This window comes from Capra hircus, chromosome 3, assembly GCF_001704415.2.
Source record: "Capra hircus breed San Clemente chromosome 3, ASM170441v1, whole genome shotgun sequence".
NCBI classification, from domain to species: domain Eukaryota; kingdom Metazoa; phylum Chordata; class Mammalia; order Artiodactyla; family Bovidae; genus Capra; species Capra hircus.
This window is the reverse complement of record NC_030810.1, coordinates 63736996-63752905: the sequence shown is the minus strand read 5'-3', so window position 1 is coordinate 63752905 and position 15910 is coordinate 63736996. Positions and strand designations below refer to the sequence as shown.

Genomic DNA, 15910 nt, shown 5'->3' with positions numbered 1-15910 from the left:
AGTTTGGGATTGACATGTATACACTCCCGTATGTAAAATAGAAAACCAACAGGACACTGTATAGCACAGGAAATCTGCACGGTATTCTGTAATACCCTAAGTGGGAAAAGAATTTGAAAAAGAATAGAGGCATGTAAAATGTGTAACTGAATCACTTTTCTGCAGACTTGAAACTCACACCATATTGTAAATCAATTATGGTCCAGTACAAAATTAAATTTAAAAAGATACAGAGACAAGGTAGGGGGCATCTGTATCCAGGAGATGATGGTGGATGCTGGACTGAGGCAGCATCACTGACAGTGAGATGGGGAGAGACAAAGACGAGATGGGGAGATGTCTGTGACGGGACCTGTCAACTGATGGGAGGCAAAATGTGAGGAAATTGGCGGGTCAAGGTTTGGCTTCCTGGTCTCCAAGGTTTGGCTTTCTGGTCTGCAATTTGAATGCCTGGGTGGTAAGATATTTCTTTCTCTGAGAAAAAGAAATTCAGAAGGTGGTGTGGGTGAAGGTAATATTTAAGTTTTATGGAATTGTTTCATTTCCTTATAAAAATTGACAAACCTTTATCCAAAAAGCTCTCTAAACTACCCACATTTTAAATGTTGTCTTAAAATGTGTGTTTGTAAGTATGTGTGACATTCATGGTGTGGGAGTAAAGGTTGGAGAAGGAACTGGCATTCAATAGCAGGATTTCCTCTGATGGCCTTATTCCTTGACTTTAGATTCTCTGGAATCTGGAGAGCCCTGTTTTCCTTTCTAGGAAAAAAAGTTTGATTAAGGGTCCAAATATTTGAGAAACTGCTGTGTATGAATTTACAATTGGAGAAAAGTGCAGGATTTTGATCGTTGCTACTTCCAAGTCCAATCAGATATTCAAATTATGGAATGAGTGATGGCACTGCTTCATATCACAACATTGCTATTTTTCAGTTTCTCATATGCTTCTGTCACAATTTTGTGTAAATGCCCTCCCTTGTTTCCTATACTGTGTGAGGACAGATAGCAGGACACATAGTGTTTAGCACTTTGCTTATATTCCCCTTGAGGTCAGACATACCACAAATCAATGTATGGGTCATCACATAGTTTATTAAAGAAAATAGAGCACTGGGATCATAATTCATATAGTTGTTTTGCAAAAAAATGTTACTTGAATTGAGGTATAATGGGCTATTGTAGTACTAAGGCTATAGGACCACTTAATGTTGCATTTACAATCTTTCACAAAGACTATGTATTTTTCATATGTCAGTCCTATGTGGTGAGCAAGGCCACCACACGACAACCCTGAGATTGTGCTTTGCTAAACTCCAGTGATGCCATTAATATATGATTTAAATGGATCCCTTTGGAGTCATATGTGTGATGGTCCTAGATAAGAATTGAGATTATAAGGAAACAGAAGACAGAAATAGAGGGAAATGGAGCCAATCCAAGGGATGAAGCCATGCTCAGCACCAGAAGTAGTGGGCAATGGTAGCGGGGGTCACTGGAAATGAAGACAAGGACTTGTCAGGAGATCCAGCATGGAAAATGACTGGAACTATGCCTGCAGAAGGGAGAATGGATGATGATGAGGCGAACACAAATCTTATCTACAGGGGGGAAGGAAGTGGAAGACAGTAGGAGTTTGGTGTCCAGGAAATTGTCTGTATATCAATTGCTTTGTCACCATAATTTTGTGCAACAACATTATTGACTGTGATCACTATGAAATGAATTTATTGAGTGGTATTATCTCTCTACCATCTGAGCCATATCTCTCTGGTATATAAGCATGGAAGAATATTGTTCTTCCATGTCTATAATGAACTGTGCTCCAGAGTTCTCCTATCTGATTGGGTACCAATATCTCTTACTTACTCACAAGACACTCTAATTCCACTGTGTGTGTGTGTTAGTCACTCGGTTGTGTCCAACTCTTTGCAACCCCATGGACTGTAGCTTACCAGGCTCCTCTGTCCATGAAATTCTCCAGGCAAAAATACTGGAGTAGGTAGCCATTCCCTTCTCCAGGGGATCTTCCTGACCCAGGGATTGAACCCTGGTCTCCCTCATTGCAGGCAGATTCTATACTGTTTGAGCCATCAGGGAAGCCCAAATTCCATTAGTATTATCAGTTTTGTCTCTCATGTTTGGTTTGTTGGTTAAATCCCAATCCTATTCATTTTAAGATATGCTTATACTTGAGTTGGATTTCCCAGGTAGCTCAGACTGTAAAGAATCTGCCTGCAATGCAGGAGACCCGGGAGTTTCTTAGATGGGTCCTATAAAGCTCTTCTCTTTACACAGTCTCTTGACATGGGAGATCCCAAGTGGATTAAACTTAGTCACAATCTACAATTCTACTCAATAAGAAACTCTATACTCCTTCATGTATCAAACATGCACAAAATACTCGATGCCTTCCACCTTCTCTCTCCTGTCCGTTTCTTCCACGTCAGACTGTCAGGAACTCTGCCCTTCCAGAGGCTCAGCAATGTTGATGTTAGTGGATTACCCTCCTGACTTATGTGGCTTCCGGAGATTTACACTTCATTCAGGGGTGTCTTTTCAGGACACTGCACTTCTCCAGAAGAACAACCTCTTTCTCTCTTGCCTTATCTTCTTGGATGGATGGTGTTTAGAGTAGTAGAATTAGTGGGTGGTTGTCATGTTTGGCTGACTTAGTACCTCTCACTTTCTGTAAGGAGATGTGGCTTGCTGTAGTCTAAGCTTGTAAGCTGGTGTACATGATAATATTTGTTCTCTGTTTTGGGCCTGCATAGTTGATTTTTGGAAATGATATCTTGATGGGTAGTAAATATTCCCTTGTTCTTGTAGTAAAGGTCATATTGAAGGCAAAACCTTGTGCTCCTAGAAATCTGGATATGAATGGAAGGTCAGTGGTGTGGACAGTGAGGATTTTACTTGCTTGTAGGCTTGATAACTATCATGAGAGATACAATTACTGAATGAAACCTCAGACCACTTTGAAAACTTATAATTATTTGTGACTTGTGTTTTGTTTAATATCTGTCTTTCTGTGAGACTCTAACTTCCATGAAGACTTAGGGTAGTGTTTTCATTCACCATTCTACTCACAGCATTTAGCTGCAAAGTGTTGATAAACAGTAGGAATTTAATTTCCTGGCTGACTGACTGATGGGCAATTTGCCCTCATTTAGCTGTTAAGGGCCATTGTTCCACCCATACCAGATCATCAGATTTCCAGGTAATAGGGTTGGCAGCAAAAGCAACAGCCTCTAGGATAAATTTGAATATCCTAGACCTTCTGTATTTTGGTTAGGAACCGCCTCTAATGGAGAAACAATTTTCTGCTGATCTTCACCAAGCCCCTTATCAGGATTAGACCTCATTTGCAGCGTTTGATTAGTAACCTTTTTATCTGGGCTATATAAAAGCATTTCCATCTGAGATAATATATCTCTCCCCCATAAAGAAAAAGGTAGTGAAGGAATCACATATGGACAAAAGGTACCTGTGCCCCCTTCTCATCTGACCAGGTTAAAATTTGTGAGCTCTTAGTAACCAAGGGCATTAACCCTATTCCTACCAAGCTGGCACTGGTCACGCATGTCGGCCAGGATGAGGGCCAATCTTTTCCAGCAATGCAAGAGACGTCTGCTCCAGTATCTAACAGCCCTGACATTTTATTCCCTTGAGTTAAAAGATCTTTCAAAGGCTTTGGAGCTGTAATTTCCTGCACCCAAAAGGCTAAATCACTAGATCCAAACGCTCTGGGACCCCTAGCTTGAGAAGTCAAAATTTTTCCTGTCTGATAATAAGGTAAAAGCAAAAGCTGAATTACTCTTTGACCTTTATTAATTTGCACAGGTTTGGTAGGCAGTGAGATCAAAACTTTAATTTCCCCAATATAATCAGGATCTACTACACCAGGCACCACCGAAATTCCCTGAAAACAAAGTGAGCAACACCCCAGCACAAGTCTCACAATGCCCTCAGATAGGGGGCCAGTCACTCCCTTTGGAATCGGAGTAACTGATTTCAATGTCAGGGGTTAATATTTTTGCCAAGTCCCCTTATCGGTCCGCTTCTCTCCTAGCCTGGGTGAGGCCCCCCTGAGGGGGTTTTCTCCAAGGAGCACGCTCTGCATATTGTGAACTTGTCTGCTTTAAAAGCTCCTTTGTTCAAACAGTGTCAGACTTTGTTTTTTTGGGCTCCAAAATCACTCCAGATGGTGACTGCAGCCATGAAATTAAAAGACGCTTACTCATTGGAAGAAAGGTTATGACCAACCTAGATAGTATATTGAAAAGCAGAGACATTACTTTGCCAACAAAGGTCCGTCTAGTCAAGGCTATGGTTTTTCCTGTGGTCAGGTATGGATGTGAGAGTTGGACTGTGAAGAAGGCTGAGAACCGAAGAATTGATGCTTTTGGACTGTGGTGTTGGAGAAGACTCTTGAGAGTCCCTTGGACTGCAAGGAGATCTAACCAGTCCATTCTGAAGGAGATCAGCCCTGGGATTTCTTTAGAAGGACTGATTCTAAAGCTGAAACTCCAGTCCTTTGGCCACCTCATGAGAAGAGTTGGCTCATGGAAAAGACTCTGATGGCTGGAGGGATTGGGGGCAGTAGGAGAAGGGGACGACCGAGGATGAGATGGCTGGATGGCATCACGGACTCGATGGACGTGAGTCTGAGTGAACTCCGGGAGATGGTGATGAACAGGGAGGCCTGGTGTGCTGCGATTCATGGGGTCACAAAGAGTCGGACACGACTGAGCGACTAAACTGAACTGAGCTTGTTCAAAAAAACTTTTTATCTTCCTCAGCCTTAGGTAACGCTTTGGGAGGCTTTGAGGGCAAAGTGGGGAACGCCTGGGCCCCAGGAGGCTCAAACGGAGGAGTTGGCGATTGCTTTAAATCAGAAAGTGGTGGATAAGTTTTTAAAGGTTTGCTAGAGGGGAAGGGGGCTCACCAGGGCGCCCAGTCCAGCGTCCTGTAAGCCCTCTCCTTCCTCAAGAGGTAGAGCACAGTCTCCCTCCTTTTCTTTGTCAATGGCAGAAAATATGATCTGCAAAGAAGGTGGAGACCCACCACCCACCGCTATAGCCTCCCCCATAGGCTGTCTAACAGCCTCATGACGAGGGTCCAGGACATTTCTAATCATATTCCACAGAGCAAAAGCATCTATAGGAAACTTTTCTGGCCCATGGAAAGTATAAAACAAACATAGAAATTTAAACAGTCTTCCTGTGCTTTCTTTAATATCTCTATGGGCTAACATGTGAAGTAATATTTCAATAAACATTTGTCTATTCTTAGATGCAGAGAAACCCATTCTTCTAGAGAATATTCTTATTCATCCTATACCCTCCTCACCCTGCCTAAACTGCAGAGGGGTGCCGGCCACCCACAGGTACAATCCTAACCGCCCCGCATTACAATCTCAAATTACCTACCGTTCAGTGTCCCCTGTTCTGTGCGACACTTGCTGGAGTCCAGCTCTAGCAACCTGAAGGTGTGAGCGGTGTCGGTGAGAAACTGAGGCAGCCTCTCAGTTTTCTTGGACTGGCTGTTTATTTCAAGCTTATGATTCTCTTTTATACTTTTACAAAAGCATTAGGTCAGAGGTTTGATATTTTTAGATCCCATTGACCCAGATTTATTTTTCTCCAAAAATGACTGTTGCCCCTCAAAAGGAGTTCCTTCCTCAGCGATTCTCTTATCTACTTTTTCTCATGTTTCCTTGTGAATACACTGTAACTCATGCTAATGTCTGGGCTGCATACCACATTCCTCAGTTTAATTCTTATCTTTCCAAGTCCTGTTTGCCCCTAGTATCCTAAGCTCACTATTTCTTAGAAAGGGCATCTCTAAAGTCCCTAATTTCTATAAGCTATAGTAGAATATTGTAACATTACAGCAATCCTTAAATCTTTAGCTTCTAACTATTTTAATTATTCCTAAGCCCTGAATTCAGCAACAAATGGGCTTCAGATAGGAATCCCTCCCATGGCCTCAAGCTGCGGCCTGTGTGCTCACCCTGGAACATTTTTTTGTAAAAGTCCTTGAACAAATGTCATTGATTAACTTTATGACTTATTCTTTGAGCACAGCTGCAGAAGGCTTTATGCCTTCTCATGCTCCTCTCAAAAACAATAACACCTTAATATTCTCTTCAGTCAACTCAGCCAAGGAATGGAAAAAACAAGTCAGAATCACAAAGCATATCTCCTTCATTCCAGGTCTGTGCCTACGGAACAAAGGGAGGGGGTTTAGGGCTGTGCCTCTATTTTGTCAGTAATGCCTAATGCAGCTCCCAACACCCTCAGTGCTGAGATATCTGAATTTAGGGTATGGCAATACAAACCTTATCAGCATGAGAGCTGCTATGAATTGAACACTAAGTGTGTGCAGAAATGAGGCCAAGGACTGCCATTATCTTGAGATTTATACAACACTTGCGGGAGACCTGGGTTTGATTTGTGGGTTGGGAAGATCCCTTGGAGAAGGGAACGGCTACTCACTCCAGTATTCTGGCCTGGAGAATTCCATGGACAGAGGAGCCTGGCAGGCTATAGTGCATGGGGTTGCAAAGAGTTGGGCATGACTGAGCGACTGTCACTTTCACTTTTCTGATGGTGGATATTAGTATTTTCACAGATTTTTACAGATGAGAAAATTAAAGTATAGTTTCTGTTGCTTTTATATCAATCTCTAATTACAAAGAACTGTTTTAAAGTTTTATTTTTTATCAGTTCATTATGTAGAGAGAGTTTAAAATATAAAATAGTTCTGAAACATTTACAAAAAATTTACAATTGTAGTAAAGATTAAATCTCTTTGGACCACATATTACTTTCCCCAATTTCTACTCCTTTTCTCTACTCTACTTCAGAATTAAAATCTTGAAAGAATTGTGTGTATACAGTTTCTGGATTTATTCACTTCCTGTTTTTCTTTAGCAAGATTTCTCTTATTACGGTCACTAATAACTGTGTTGTTATATTCATTGGCCACATTTTAGAATTAATCAGAAATGCTTGACTGCTTCTTCCTACTTGAATCATTCTTATCTTTTCTTGATCTCACACACGAGTTTCTCATTTGTATTTATAAGCTCTTCCTGTTTTTCCCCCCTGGCAATTTATGCTTTTCTATTCAAAATCAAAACAATTTGTGTCATTTGGAAATTGATAACATTTCTTAAATTGTTTGTTACTGAATAACAAGGTTTATTACTGAATTTGCAAAGAAGCAATACAAAAGGCTTACAGAATATGGACGTAAATAGATAAGTGGGTTCAGTACAATATACCTCCACGGTTCCTGGGAGTGGGCCAGAGGTTTTGCAGTCCATGAAGCTGCTTTGAAGGGAATAATCTACCAGGTCACAGGGGCTCAGAGCTTCCTGTTTCCTTCAGTTTTCTTAAGGACACATTAAGGAGAGGGTCCACTTACTACCACATAAGGAAATTCCTCACTGTGCAACAGATCATCATTACATACTTCCCTGTTTGAATTTGCTTTGCTGAGGCAACTTGGAGAAAATAGAAGTACATTTCATAGACTCTGTATGGCTTGGGTTAGAGTTGGTGACAAGAGACATTTGCTTGAAAGTTCAAGGATCTAAAAGAGCTGCCATGACTACTTGGAGCTGAGGTGATAGGAGGCAATAAGAGAGATGGAAACAGGCTAGCGCCCTTACTCTTCCCTACCCCGTGTCCAGCTCCTCTCCGTTAGTGCTGGCTTTGCCGGCCCATTATGATCCCAGACCCACAATGAGAGACTTGGCAAGAGTCTTACAGGGGTGGTAGCGGAGCAGAGGCAAAGACATAGCAAACAGCAAACTCCTACAGTTCCACGCTAGTTCCTGGCCTTGCTTAACTTCCAACATCCAACACCAAGAGCTAACTCCAGTGTTTCTGGGAGGTTTGTTATTAATATTTATATTACGTTTTTTTTTTTTTTTTCCTGATTCTACAGTTCTTTGTTCAGTTCTTTAGTGTCCCGGTTAACCCCTATAATAAATTCTCAATTCCATAATGTTAACAGTGGTTCTGATACCCAGATGGAACACTGAGTAATACTGTTATTGGTTGTTTCAGTAATTTAGATTTATGGACCAAACTAGTTGAAAACTTGGTGGCTAAAACAACTACCTATTTATGTCCTCCATAATTGTGTTGGCTTACTGGTCTTAAAGGGGAGGTTCTTTTGCTAGTTATGCTTGAAGTCTAATGACTGCAAATAGAATAATCTTGAGGTATGACTGGAAAGCAGGGATAGTTAGGCCTCTTTCATTCTCTGTATAGTCTTGGAATCTCTGCAGTGATCTCTGTCACTATAACTGAAGTTTTGTAAATGACAGAGTTATCAAGAATACAAAAAATGTAGTGTCCATCATTTCTGCTGCTTTCTGATTTTTAAATAAGTCACTGGGACCATCCTATACCCTAATGTGGGAGACAACTACATAAGGCCATGAACAACAGGAGCTGTGGCTCTTTGGAAATCCTTTTGGAGACTAGCAACCATACTTTATTGTCAAATCTACAGCAGTCCTGACTCACTTCATAGTTACTTTGAGCTGTGCTATTCTGAGTTCCATTTTATGGTAGTGTCATCAGACACTGTGTTTTGGGTCTCACCGTTTACCCATGCTGTATTAGGTCACTCTGACCTGTAATATCAGCCAACACCAAGTAGCATGCATTATAACATGGGAAAGTGGTTCCCTCAGTTCTGGCTGAGCAGCTGAGATGGTAAATGGACACCATCTCTTGGTCCTACAAGCTTGGACTGACCTCTCCAGGTGGGTCGTTAGCCTGTGACACTGCCAACTGCCCATCTGTAGGGGCAGCAGCCATTTGGATGGCTGCTGTGGTGGTTTTTCTCTTCAGGAATCCTGTAGCCATTTGAACCTTTGTGGTTGATAATGGACTACTCTTCCCCACTTAGGGCTGCCTCTCTTCCTTTATTGGGATAGCTTACAATTTTTCCTGTAGCTAGATTTCCTACCAGATGGTGATGGCCCTAAGGTTTCATTTCTATACCTGGTACATTTTATAAATAAAATATTGGATCATAACAATGCTTTAGGAATGTAATGGAAATCCCATGTAGAGCCTTTATACTTCAGATTTTCTCACTAGGTTATCCTGTACTATAGCCAGGGCTAGCTTTGTGGGGTGGGACTTATACATTTGCATGGTGTCTCATGCTTAGAAGGTCCAAGTACTTGGTTTAATGCTTTGCTCTTACCATCTTAAAATCCTTATAAATTATTGAGCAGGAGCTCTTCATTTTCATTTTTTACTGACTCATATAAATTTTGTAGCTTATTCAGAACACAAAAATGGTAATCATTCTGTTGTTTTTCTGATTCTTACCAATTCATAATCAGTTACTGATGTAGTTCTGGAAACAGATCTAAATCAAAGCCTGTCCTGGAAGTGGAGAGTCTTCAACTAAGACCCATCAGAGCAAAGCTGTTGCCCCAGAGAATCAGGGAGAGTACTAACCAGGCTGGTAGGGTTGATAGGTTGGAAGGACATAGGGAAAGTCTGGCTGTTTTACATTATTTCTGTCCACTATTAGCGAATTTCAGGCTTTTATTCCCCTCCTGGTAAAAAGTCAGTTGTCTTACTCTACCCCTTTGGAGAAGAAAAAGGCAATCCACTCCAGTAATTTTGTCTGGAAGCATCCTATGGACAAAGGAGCCTGGCAGACTACTATAGTCCATGGGGTCACAAAGAGTCGGATATGACTGAGCAACCAACATTTCCACTTTCAACCCCTTTCCTACATTTTCTCTATGTTCACCTCTATGTATATAGCTTTCAGCAATGCTTGAGTAGGTGCCAGCCCACCAGAGGAATTACTTGTGCTAATAGGCCTTCTACCTCAATAGCACAGTCCCCAAATGCCCTACTACACAGCTTATTTTCCAATGAATGCTATAAGAGTAAAACCAACATTTCCAGTTATCAGGCATCCCCCACTATTTCCTTTCCCCTAGCTTCTTTAATATCTTCCATATCAATGAAGTACAGTAAACATGTCCTTATTTATATTGTATATACTAGTATATTGTTGGAGAAGACTTGAGAGTCCCTTGGACTGCAAGGAGATCCAACCAGTCCATCCTAAAGGAAATCAGTCCTGAATATTCATTGGAAGGACTGATAACCGAAACTCCAGTACTTTGGCCACTGATGTGAAGGAGTGATTCATTTGAAAAGACCCTCATGCTGGGAAAGATTGAAGGCAGGAGGAGAAGAGGATGACAGAGGATGAGATGGTTGGATGGCATTACCGATTGAATGAACCTGAGTTTGAGTAAAAGCCAGAAGTCGGTGATGGACAGGGAGGCCTGGCATGCTGCAGTCCATGGGGTTGCAAAGAGTCAGACATGACTGAGTGACTGAACTGAACTGATAGACAGTGAAGTCGCTCAGTCGTGTCCAACTCTTTGCAACTCCATGGACAGTAGCCAACCAGGCTCCTATGTCCATGGGATTTTCCAGGCAAGAATACTTGAGTGGGTAGCCATTTCCTTCTCCAGGGGATCTTCCTGACCCAGGGATCGAACCCAGGTCTCCCTCATTGTAGGCAGACGCTTTACCGTCTGAGCCACCAGGGAAGTCAACTGATACAAGTATACAATTAAAGACCTTCAGTGAATACAATAAAATCAATTTATAGTAAAAAATACTCAGACCAAATTCATTTCTCAAAAATATTGTTTATTTGCCTTCTTACATTTGTATTTTGACCACTCCAATAGACAGTTTGAACTTCTTGATGAAATTTGTATTTTTATAGAGAAGTTTTGTGTCAGATAATATGTAACCAGGTATGAATATGAAAAAGATATTTATCACCTTTTGATACATTAATAAATACAAATTGTTTAATTTAATATTGATTTACAATTTTTCAAATATCTCTGCATGTTTCTATTTAGTCTAAGGGTTCCTTGTAAAATTCTTCAAATTATTTTCACACATGATAAATTTAAAAATTCTGAAACATCCTTTAATTTTGTTGTTGATATATTCTTAAAACCCTGTTCTGGGTCTGCTAGGCTTTCTTCTCTTGTTTAAGATACAAATGGTGATGCTTAAAATCAGACTAACAATTACCACAGAGCCAACCACTAACAACACCAAGGCAGAAACGCTGAGTCCGGATTTAGGGGGATTTTTATCAGGACTAGGATCTGGATGAATTTCATCAGGAGTGTAATCTTCTTGAACAAACAAAGCTACTTGCACAATGTTGGATACTTTTGATGTCAAATTGCTTTTATCCACACTTTGAATGGCAATGAATATGTGGGTTTCATTTTCCTCTGAGATATTTCCTGGTTTGAATGTGAAGGTTTCCTTGGAATTGGCCTCTTTTGGTAACAGAGCAGTAGTGTTTACTTGCAGAGCATCATCAAAATTATCCCTTAGATCCAGGATGCTTTCACTTATTCTTATGATATACTGTTGAACTAAGAAAAAATGTTATATGTAGTTTAGAAACTAGAGCATACCATATGAAATCTTTTTTCATTCTCCTCCAAAACGCTGTTAGTCATGCCAAAGTTATGCTCACATCCACAGCCTTATTTATTTTTCCATAAAAGCTGAATTCTGATTTTTAAACTGTGCAGATGATACATGGCAGGTTATATTATGCCACGCTTGATGATTCATAACATGAGATTATAAAATTAATACTTTGCTGAGCTATTAATTATAAATTATTTCCCTCTCACACACCCTTAGACACTTGCTTTTGCAACAAGCAACTTTCAATTAATCAACAGTGCATGACACGTAGTCCTTACCTTTTCCAACATCAAAATCATCCCCTGGTGCTGTCCACGTTAGATTGATCTCATTCTCATGTGATGTGGCCTCAAGATCCGTGATTTGACTTGGCGGGAAGAGGTCAAGTAATGAGGGAGACTGTGGAACATTGGAAACCACAAATGCATCTCCTGTTGCTGTTCGGGTGAAACTCTCCACATTTGTCTGAGTGTCCTCATCATTTTCAGGTCTTGGTGGATTCCCTTCAATGTTGCCTGCATTACAAATTCCTGGTATTTAATGGACAAATCTGCACTAATATTTTCAGAACTCAATGAATTGTATTTCTTATCCTACATTCCCCCCTCTTTTTTTTCCATATACACAGTTTCATTTTATTACTTTTGGTGACAAGATCATAAAGATTCAGTTGGTAGGAGAATTCTTTCTTTAGCATCCTGACCAGAGTATTGTAGGGTAGAACTGGATAATAAATTGCTTTGGAATTAAGACTGTCCTGAATGGGAATATTGTTATATAGTTAATATATGCTTTAAAAATAAAGGAGTTGCTCTATTTCTTAAATTATCTTTAAGATGGGAATAAATCTGGGAGAATTTCTACTGGTTCACTTTCAGTCACTTGTGTCAGGTTTCATTCACACTTCCTCCCTGTTGTAACTGCTAATGACTAATATTCAAATTATATTGCAACAGAAAGCCCCTATAAGGGTGACGTACAGGACAAAACAAAGGAAAGCTAACAAAAATGCATTCTTAATATTTTTCATTGCTTTCCTCTACACATTTTTCCTTTTGACTAAATAAAAACTTCGCAAATAAAGGCTTATGTAATCAGATGGATAAATTCTACCATTGGTTTCTAGTTAGTTCAGTTCAGTCGCTCAGTTGTGTCTGACTCTTTGCGACCCCATGAATCGCAGCACGCCAGGCCTCCCTGCCCATCACCATCTCCCGGAGTTCACTCAGACTCATGTCCATCGAGTCAGTGATGCCAGCCAGCCATCTCATCCTCTGTCGTCCCCTTCTCCTCCTGCCCCCAATCCCTCCCAGCATCAGAGTCTTTTCCAATGAGTCAACTCTTCACATGAGGTGGCCAAAGCACTGGAGCTTCAGCTTTAGCATCATTCCTTCCAAAGAAATCCCAGGGTTGATCTCCTTTAGGATGGACTGGTTGGATCTCCTTGAAGTCCAAGGGACTCTCAAGAGCCTTCTCCAACACCACAGTTCAAAAGCATCAATTCTTCAGTGCTCAGCCTTCTTCATAGTCCAACTCTCACATCCATACATGACTACTGGAAAAACCATAGCCTTGACTAGACGGACCTTAGTTGACAAAGTAAAGTCTCTGCTTTTGAATATACTATTTAGGTTGGTCATAACTTTTCTTCCAAGGAGTAAGCGTCTTTTAATTTCATGGCTGCAATCACCATCTGCAGTGATTTTGGAGCCCAGAAAAATAAAGTCTGACACTGATTCCACTGTTTCCCCATCTATTTCCCATGAAGTGATGGGACCACATGCCCTGATCTTCGTTTTCTGAATATTGAGCTTTAAGCCAACTTTTTCTCTCTCCTCTTTCACTTTAAGTACATAACATATTAGCCTCTTCATCCTGAGCTGAAAATGTAGCAAATTTTTGTTGATGTAGGTCAGATGCTCCAAACAAATCTAATAATGGCTGGCTTTCATTGAAATGTCTATACCAAAGACACTGTAAGCTTAGGTTAATTTGGAAGCAAACTGTCATGTGACTGAGAATTCATTCCAGAAATGGGAGAAGCTATACTCTGAAGTCATAAAATATTTATAGCCTTAATCATACCAACTCACAATTATTCAAGCCACTGTTGATTTCAGATATTATGAAGTACTCACCATCTACTACCCAGCCTGGTATGTATGCAGCTGTATTCATTGGATGCCTTAAGCTCCTTGTGACGGCATTTTCTCCTCCATGAGCTCGTACTTTTAAGTTATATGCGCCATTTTCTTTATAAGTTGTAAAGTATCTAGAGTAGACTCCATCATTCTTGAAAGAATCAGCACCTTGTTATGGAAGTGAAGGAATAAATTACTAATGTAAAGAAAAATAAAAACTTAAGTATTTTCTAAGTCAAGCATATGGGCTTTATAAGCATATTGCTTTTATTGATCTCCCTATTTTGTGATTGACCCCTTGGGGAATATTTCCATTTTGCTCTGCCAATCAGTATCTTGTTGGATGGATATCCTTGTGGTACTGTGTTTGTCTGTGTACATATGCATGCATACTAAGTCGCTTCAGTCCTGTCAGACTCTGCAACCCTGCAGACTGTAGCCCACCAATGTCCTCTGTCTGTGGGATTCTTCAGGCAAGAATATTGGAGTGGGTTGCCATGCCCTCCTCCAGGAGATCTTCCTGACCCTCCTTCCTGACCAGGAGAGCTTCCTGACCTAGGAATCAAACCGAAGCCTCTTTTGTCTCCTGCACGGGCTGGTGGCCTCTTTACCACTGGTGCCATCTGGGAAGCCTGTGTGTGTGTGTGTGTGTGTGTGTGTGTGTGTGTGTATTATTTTTGTTGTGATTGTTGTTCAGTCACTAAGTTGTGTCTAACTTTTTTGTCAGACACATGAACTGCAGCACGCCAAGCTTCCTTGTCCTCTGCTATCTCCCACAGTTTGCTGAAATTCATGTCCATTGAGTCAATGGTGCTATCTAACCATCTAATCCTCAGCCCTCTTCACCTTTTGCCTTCAGTCTTTCCCAGCATCAGGGTCTTTTCCAGTGAATCAGCTCTTTGCATCATGTGACCAAAGTATTAGAGCTTTAGCAACAGTCCTTCCAATGAATATCCAGGGTTTATTTCTTTTAGGATTGAATGGTTTAATATCCTCTCAAGAGTCTTCTCCAGCACCACAGTGCAAAAGCATCAATTCTTTGGTGCTCAGCCTTCTTTATGGTCCAACTTTTACATCTGTACATGACTACTGGAAAAACCATAGCTTTGACTATTCAGACCTTTGGCGGCAAAGTGATGTCTCTGTTATTTAATACGCTATCTAAGTTTGTCATAGCTTTTCTTCCAAGGAGCAAGTCTTTTAATTTCATGGCTGCTATCACTGCAGTGATTTTGGAGACCAAGAAAATAAAATCTTTCACTGCTTCCATTTTTTCCCTTTTTATTTGTAATAATATATTGTTACACAGACATAATGGTATATATACTGATACCTATGCATGTGTACTTAATGCCTTCATCTTATGAACTCATATGCAGATTATTATAGCATTCTTCTTACCGTTTCTCAGCTAGTCTGTTTGCAGCTCATGCTTTAAGCACAATTATATTGTCTCTCTCTCTCTCTCTGAATCAAAGGATCCCCACTAAAGAAATATTATCTTTGCATAAGATTTAATTCTCATTGCTATCACCTACAAATTACTTATTTAACTTATCTTCAATGTCTCACTTTTCATTTTAATCCCTACCTCTTACACTATGATTGATTAATTTTCTGGTCTAACAGTGGAAAACCCCATCTGTTTTTAGAATAAACATTTATGAGAGCTTAGGAATACTGTATCATAAGGATATTTCTTCATATCACCAGTACTAGAGAGTTTTGTTAACTTGCAAACACATTTCTCCAGAGGGTTAAGACTTTTAAGAGAGAGATTCTTAAAATGAAATCCTTAGACCAACAGCATCTGCGTTTCTCTGGGTCATATAAGGAATGAAAGTTTTTCTGGTGTTCCCATTCTGTGTTATAAAACAAGCTCTTCAGGAGTTTCACTTCAGGAGTTAAAATTTGAGAACCCCTGCTCCAAGTCATTGTTAATTGCCAATGCTTTCTTAGGTAAAGTCATTCTTAAGCATCTATGCTTTCTTAGGTAAAGCTGTCCCAAATTATTTGAGTTTTATTTGAGAAATTTTATTTCTCCTTGAGAAATGAAACAAGATACAGGAGTTTTAACTTAGCATGGAAGGGGTTGGGAGAAAGAGGGTCATGGGATAATATAAGAAAATATTGTCATATTAGATGACGGCACTGACAAACCAAAGACTTTTGCCTTCTAAACTTCTCACAGGGCCAACTCTAGCTGATGATAGGTTATAAGCTGGCTGATTTAAC

At 40.3% G+C, this 15910-nt stretch overlaps 2 protein-coding genes across 2 annotated transcripts in view; both read right to left on the bottom strand.

Moving 5' to 3' along the window:
* LOC102185525 (epithelial chloride channel protein-like) overlaps positions 1 to 5506 on the bottom strand; it is a 79926-nt gene extending 74420 nt beyond the window's left edge. Inside the window, exon 1 of the mRNA XM_005678147.3 lies at positions 5430 to 5506. The gene's annotated coding sequence lies outside the window, so the exon portion shown is untranslated. The remainder of the gene's footprint in view (positions 1 to 5429) is intronic.
* Positions 10702 to 15910, bottom strand: part of CLCA4 (chloride channel accessory 4) — a 29932-nt gene continuing 24723 nt past the window's right edge. The window contains exons 12-14 of the mRNA XM_005678150.2: positions 13673 to 13843; positions 11813 to 12049; positions 10702 to 11473 (exon numbers count right to left, since the gene is read on the bottom strand). Coding sequence (XP_005678207.2) covers positions 11034 to 11473; positions 11813 to 12049; positions 13673 to 13843 — 848 coding nt within the window. The 3' untranslated portion in view covers positions 10702 to 11033. The remainder of the gene's footprint in view (positions 11474 to 11812; positions 12050 to 13672; positions 13844 to 15910) is intronic.